The 7,522-nt window shown below is 41.5% G+C and overlaps 1 protein-coding gene across 1 annotated transcript; it reads right to left on the bottom strand.

The window, feature by feature from the left end:
* Window positions 1-338: 338 nt before the first annotated feature.
* On the bottom strand, window positions 339-6,880 carry LOC111952808 (lamina-associated polypeptide 2, isoforms beta/gamma). Its single transcript, XM_023971723.3, has 6 exons — window positions 6,249-6,880; window positions 4,060-4,177; window positions 3,625-3,795; window positions 3,248-3,360; window positions 2,960-3,063; window positions 339-2,764 (listed from the first exon to the last, which is right to left on the bottom strand). Exons 1-6 carry the CDS (start codon window positions 6,477-6,479, stop codon window positions 2,371-2,373), a joined length of 1,131 nt encoding a protein of 376 aa, XP_023827491.1. The 5' UTR covers window positions 6,480-6,880; the 3' UTR covers window positions 339-2,370.
* Window positions 6,881-7,522: the final 642 nt, after the last annotated feature.

The following is a 7,522-nucleotide window of genomic DNA, read 5'->3' as shown; positions in this document are numbered from 1 at the left end:
ATACTCTTCTTTCACCTTTCAGTTGGATGCTYATCTCACTATGCATTGCATGTCTTCAGGTTCTGTTGAATTGTTCTCAGACGAGCATTCGGAGATGTTCTTATGCATGTGACCAACGGGGTTCGACTGTGGGTGTCTGCACAGTGCGCACCACAAGACTGTTAACCAGCTGAACTAAATCCCAGGCATTACTTCAGAGAGCCAACACAAGTCTTCATGTTGAGAGAAGGGTTCTGATAATCGTCATCAACAGATATCATCAGTACAGTAGCTGTCTTCTTTTCTCAGACGACCAAGAGTATGGAATCTCCTCATAAAAGAAAACCATGGGGAGAGAATTGACTTACCGCATTTATTTAATGGTATTATCTATTAGAAATAAAAACAGATAAAAAATCTTAGCCCCACCATATACTTTCATCCTTGCTTGGGAAGCTAGCTGCCTGATCAAAGTCAAAAACATTGAATCTTTAATATATTCACTTGTGTAACAAGTAAACAAAGAGGTTCAGATTTAGGATAGCACTTTAAAAAAAATATGACATCCTACTTTCACCTATGGTACTTTATTTCTCTACAATAAAAKAATAAAAAAGCTCACAATTCACATTAGAAAAATACAGAAATAAATAAATAACCGTTTTCCCCCCCAAACAGTGTGGACGAACATGTCAACTTCTTGACAAGTAAAAGTCAGTAAATGGTCAACATAAGTTAAGTGGCTAACACTTTTACTAGTAGTCTCCTCAGGCAATTATTGTCCCCATTAGTATTACCTCTGCTATCAAGATGAAGTGCACAAGAGGCAAACTCTATTTGAGTTTTTGACTCATTCAAATTAGAATAGTATCATGAGCCATTTTACTTGCTCAACTTTCTTTTGCCAAAATAKAATTCTTCCAAGATCCGTAGTAGTATGTATGGAACCATTAGGAAGGGCTGTGTGGATGCACTAAATATAAAGACAGCCGGTCCTAGGTCGTGTTCATTCGGCACCACACAGGAAAAAACACAGAATCAGGGAATATTTGTCCAATAAGGAATACCCATTTGTGTTTTCCTGTTTCAAAACGTTTTGCTACGGTGASCATGCCCTTTAGATAGGACTGAAGGATCTTGAATCTTCAGAGCAACAAAGCACTAAAGATTAAACACAAACTGGGATGTAGTCATCACACTTCAACTCTGGAACTATGACGAGCCATTCAACTACCAGACCACTTACCGCTAGACTGGTCCCAAATCTGATTTGGCCGTCTTGCCAACTCCTCCTGACAATGACCAAGAGAGTTGGCGAGATAGCACAAACAGATCTGGGACCAGGCTTACTTACTGCAGTTAATCTTCCCAACAGCTYTTCAATGTACTGAGGGCTCTACACGAGCAGTTTAAAAACAACTAATAGTTTTAGCAATCAAACTCATAATTTATAGCATGAAAAAGTGCTTCTCCTCATTCAGTGACAAAACCTTATTTAACACTATTGGACAGTATTATGACTCCKCGCAGCAGTGATCCAATTAACTTAGAGCAAATTAGAATAGACCTKAGCACCATTCAAATCATAGTTTAAAATCATTATTCTACCTATCTCTATTATTAATACTACAGTGTATATCCAAAATCCAAACAGAAATACTTGTAAATAATTGTAGATATTTCTGTAATTAGTAGCAGGTTTGGGGTCAATTCCATTTCAATTCAGGAAGTACACTCCAATTCCCATTCTCTTCAAAGCTTTTTATGTGGAACGTTTGGAATTTGAATTTTGTTTACTTTCTGAATTGACTGGAATTTAAATGGAATTGACCTAAACCCGGGCACTATGCATGTTCTAACAATGTGCCTGGCACAACAGACACCCCAAAAACTACAACCATGTCCTTCAAAAACTACAACCATGCATGTGACCTGTCCTCACCATATCACATGGGAGTTCTATCGACACACAAATGAAAAATACACACAAAGAATACACAAAAAGCACTTCACACTATGATTAAAAACAACTTAATAAAAACGAGTCTATTCAGACTGTCATGACAAGACAGTGTTGGTTTGTTTTCCAGGAAGCTGGTGTTGGTTAGGTTGAATGCCCCTCCTTTCTCTCCTTAGCGGGGGCGAGGAGAAGTGAACAAGGAGGGGACAGGGTGAGACAGTCTACCAGCCCAGATTAAATGTCAGTCAGCCCTCCAAGATAGGCAACCATGTATAAATAGATGAAGATTGGGTTGGTGACCAGATGAAGGGGGGGTGGGGGGTCGATGGCAAAACAGGGCATGGCCAGGTCTTTTGACCTCAATTGGACAGCCTGGTAAAATAGTGGGAAAAATGATAATAAAAGAGAGCAGGGTGGAGTAGGTGCATTGCTTACTTGCCTCCACCCTCAGCTCCTGCAATTTGGCTGCTGCTGGCCATGATGCCCAGCGGCACAATCACATTATCGACCACGGCATCTACCACCTTATCAACCGTGCTACACAGGTGACCCTTGGCGTCGTTTATCAAACCCTTGACGGACTGGACCTGATCTGCATCAAGGTGCTGGATGACGAAGTAGATGGAACCGGCTACAGTGATGAGCACCATGAGCTTTAGTAGGACAGAGAGGAATCCTGGCCTGGCCGGTTCTGAGCCCAGGGAGCTGCACTCAGAGTGAGACTCTGTGTAGATGGAGCGCCCCAGGAGAGACTCGTTCAGCCAATAGTTGCTGAGTTTCACCGGTCGGCCAGCCGCACCACGGATCGATCTCCTGCAGGTGGCGCTGGGGAGAGAGGAGGATTAGAGGATGATGTGACAAAGTCATGTTTAACAACTGCTGGAAAGATGTTACTGGTAAGTGCCGCTGTGTTCTTGGAGCCATACACATAAAAAAAAAGATCAGGAGATGGGATCTGTCTTAGTTTTACCAAAAGTGAAAGCTTCCACATACTAGTGATAGGGCCTAAAAAGGTCTTACCTGATGCCTATGGGTGAAAGGATCTCATTAGCGAGAATCTCCTCAACATTCTTCCCCGTCTTCTTAGGGGTCTGGTCACCAGTTGCTAGACTCTCATCCACCACCTGTGAACATTGACAGTGACAACAGATAATTGAGAGGTTGAGGTTTATAGGTGCAAGATAAGATTACTTACATATGTGCTGAACTGTCTTGCTGTTGAAGACGAACGCTGTTTTAACGGGAGGGCTCTGGTGAGTGTGATTTTGCATTGTATTTATTTAAATAAACTTGAACTTAAAGGCTTACCTTGTTGCTCCGTCTGCTGCTGGTCCTGATGGTGACAGGAGTCTTCCCTCTGCTCATCACAGGCTTCTCCACAACAGGAGCTGGCTCTGGTTCAGGAGCAGCCGTAATCTCATCTGACGGAGGCAAAGCGAACACAAGTCAGCGAGAATCAAGGCATCTAAACTGACAGTCAAATATCAAAGTAAAAAGGATCCATTCCATTTCAAATCTGAAATTCCAATTTCCTCATTGCTTTTCAGTTTAGGCCTACTTCCTGAAATTGAAACCAACCCTGAATCAAATCAAATCAAAATCTATTAGTCACATGCGCCGAATAAGTGTGCTGCTTAATTAATGGTGCATGTTCTTGTGCAGTTGTAACTAATATCTCATCTCACCTTCGTCCTTGTCACTGTACTGGTCAGAGAGTGTGTTGCCGTTCCGGTTGCAGTCTGCCTTGACTGCTGCAGCGGTAACTGTGGCAGTCTCAGATAGGCTAGGGGTAGCCTCAGCGGCAGGTCTATCCAGTAGCTTCTGAAGCTTCTTCTCATAAAGAATGCGAGTGCAGCCTGAAGACAAGGGGAAACAAGTTAGAAGTGAAGGGGGTACATTTAGTCAAGGATCTCTCACTGACTGTTTGAGTCTGTTGGTGCCTCTCAATAGTCTAAAGTGGCTTCCTCTCCTGGTCTCATTTCCATCATCTGCACAGATGTACAAGAACTGAAGAGGTGAAAGCGTATCTTCTCAGATCAATGCAGATGAAGTAGCGGAGCGAGGAAAGGAGAGGAAGCCATTTTAAGACACACCCTGAGTAAAACATAAGGAAGACTCACTAACTATGGGTCCAACATTGACGCCATGCTTCAACAGCTCATCGTTTAAGCCTGCATCTGTAAGGTCTGTCACTTCCACTTCTTCTGACCGAGGCTTGTCAGTCTTCCTGGTGGATTTCTGTGGATGGATGGATTATGGGTGTCAATTCATAGACCTGGGTAAAAAGCTTATCTAGAGACCGAAGACTAGCCTACCTCAAAAAGAAAGGAGGACCAAGGCACTCTTCATATAATTAATTAAAATGCCTTTATTAGTATGGCATGTTCAATAGAAACAAAGTTGTTTAAAAACCGACGCGTTTCGGCTGCATGGCCTTCGTCAGGGAGTACAGAAAAAGTCTCCAACAAGAGACTACTCTCCTTTTTCTGTACTCCCTGACGCCTTTTACCAAAGAGCACCTTCTATCTACCAAAATATACTATAGTGTACCTTAGTAGCGCTTCCCTTCCTCCTCTTTCTACTAGCCTACCTCTGTTTCAACTAAGATTATCTAGAAAGAACACAGACATTAGAGCACCAATGAGTAAAGCCCTATTCAGACGGGATTCGTTTTACTGGGGGGGTCAGGTAATGTAATTATGTGCACGAGCACAAAACACCACATCTGTAATTTTAGTCCCGCCCGAATCGGCCCTCTCAGTCATTTGTACATGGCAGGAGAGTAATAATTCCAGCCAGAATAACCTAGTGTTTTTTGGCAAAGTCCAAGGTCCTCTGAAAATACTAGTCCCGTGCGAATCGCCATCCCTATTTTATGGGAGAAATGTCTGTGTTTGACAGGTGTTACTCGCAGTTTGAGCAAGAAAACAACTGCTTCGATAAATCGAAAGAAGTGCTGCCTATAGGCTATATATGAATGGACTACATGTATCAACTTTCACAGTGAATGCTTTTGTTTACGTTTCGTGTGTATGAATTGAATATTGCCAAATTAACAGCCCTTGCTGTTAATACATCGCAAAGCAGCAGCACAACCGATCTAAACATTTGGAAATGATAAGTTAACTTTCTCATCCATGGCCTTAAAAACGCATCTCAAATGCATTGTTTAGCTCACATCCAAAGGCTGGGAGGCATTTAGGACGTACTGCGGATCGATTATTATGACACTATACCAAAGATGGTTTGGTATGTTTTAGAAACCAAGCTCGACTTATCAGTGTGGYACTATCAGCCGTACATGTTGAAATATCTTCATGCCTAGAATAAATCCCTGTAGGCTTCCATCATAACTGTGAATTTATATATTTTGTTAAAATTAAGAATTCCAGGGGACAGTTTGGGAAAAAAMTAATCCTGTCCGAAAGGTCCTCTGGAATAAAAGACATTCTGGAGTAATAATTACATAATAACCAACGTTCTCTAGTAATACAGGTCCCGTGTGAATATGGTTTAAGAGGCCTCTATGGGACCGGTGTCCCCCCCCGCGGGACAGTTGAGCTAACGTGGGCTAATGTGATTAGCATTTGTTGTAAGTAACAAAGAAAATCCCAGGACATAGACATATCTGWWATGGGCAGAATGCTTAAATTCTTGTTAATCTAACTGCAGTGTCCAATTTACAGTAGCTATTACAGTGATATAATACCGTGCTATTGTTTGAGGAGAGTGCACAATTATGAACTTGAAAATATATTAATAAACCAATTAGGCACATTTGGGCAGTCTTGATACAACATTYTGAACAKATATACAATGGTTCATTGGATCAGTCTAAAACTTTGCACATACACTGCTGCCATCTAGTGCCCAAAATCTAAATTGCGCCTGGGCTGGAATAATACATTATGGCCTTTCTCTTGCATTTCAAATATGATCTAATGTGTTATATTCTCCTACATTAATTTCACATTTCCACAAACCTCAAAGTGTTTCCTTTCTAATGGTATCAAAAATATGCATATCCTTGCTTCAGGTCCTGAGCTACAGGCAGTTAGATTTGGGTATGTCATTTTAGGCGAAAATTGAAAAAAAGGGTCAGATCCTTAAGACGTTTTAAGAGGGAAAGAAACAGGAAGGGGATATTTAAATGAATAATATTAACGTTATATGGAAAGGTTGCTCTCGGTCAGATTAATGGGCTAATGGAAAGGCAACAATCATTTAACACAGGTACCTAGTAATTTCATGCATTACAAAATCAATTCATAGCACTGTAATGACCAATAATAACATATTCATAACTTACTCTTCCAGAAAGACTCTTGTTGGAGACTATAGAGGTAGGTAGTTCTTCATCACTGGAGAACATGTCTGTAAGTGGACTTTTCTGGTTCAGAACGGTCAAGTTCTTCAAGTACAATTGAACATATACATGTTTCTTCTGCTCAGAGATGGGAAGCGGCACATTGTTGGCCGTGAGCTCACTTTTGAGTTTATCCTTCGTGAGAACTGACGGATTTTCGAGAAATTCGCCCATGCCCGTTTCCTTTCTCGTAGCTGAAAACAATAGGCGGGTGTAATTTAGCTAGGTAATGCTTACATTGAGCAGTTAGCAAGCTCGGTCTTAACAAGAAGGGAACGTGCAGAGTTGGAAGTGTCGGTAAACAAAAAGACTGGTGCCCAGCAACGATTATTCAGCTATCATGAGCTAGCTATCCGGTTCAACTTTACGTACTTATTTTTTTATCTTAGAAATATTCACTCTCCATCGCGTGTCCCGGCTGAGATTGTTTTGTTAAAATACAGCTGCACTGTGATGGTATATTGAAACTGAACAAGTAAATACAGATTCAAACCATTTAAAGAACGGTATTAGCTAAAACCCGGACCCTTTTTTTGCTGTCTGTCCGCGGCATAGTCCGCGATCGTATGTCAGGCAACAAAGAGGAGAGGTATTGGACGTTAGACCTCAAGAAACTAGATGGTGATTGGTCAGTCTTGAAAAAAACAAACGCACCCCGCCACAAAGAAAGAGCCCTGTGGAGCTTGCAACATCCGTAGGCGTAATCGACAGTCAAAATATGTTGAATTCTGCCCGGAATTTCAAGATTTCTGCCCAGATGGATATTGGCATAGTTAAAAGTTCTTTCTAATTACATTTCCAATGTACATTTTCAATKTCATAACATTGATGAAACTGCACCCCCATCTGAAGATGGCAGTGTTATCCACGTATTCGTGGAGCGCACTTCACATTTCACAGACCATAAGCGACAAAGGAAAGCTGTTACTATAAACAGTGTTACATTAAACATTTCAAACATTGTTTGACACGGGCGTACATTGGATATTATTAACATTATGTACAAGCTGTTCTTTCAGACATTATCTCGCACGGAAATGTCCATGACCAATTTGACCTGCTGGCTGCTGCATTTCCAGGCAGAATGTATGCAGCCATTTCTTTAGAGAGAGAGAGCGAGGAGGGGGGTCATAAAAATATGTTTCTGACCACTGTCTGGCTGGTCCTTGGGGCATGACAGGCTTTTAAACTCTGTGGTGGTGAGGGCCCTATATGTT

This window comes from Salvelinus sp. IW2-2015, linkage group LG26, assembly GCF_002910315.2.
Source record: "Salvelinus sp. IW2-2015 linkage group LG26, ASM291031v2, whole genome shotgun sequence".
Taxonomy (NCBI): domain Eukaryota; kingdom Metazoa; phylum Chordata; class Actinopteri; order Salmoniformes; family Salmonidae; genus Salvelinus; species Salvelinus sp. IW2-2015.
This window is presented reverse-complemented; position numbering and strand designations above follow the sequence as displayed.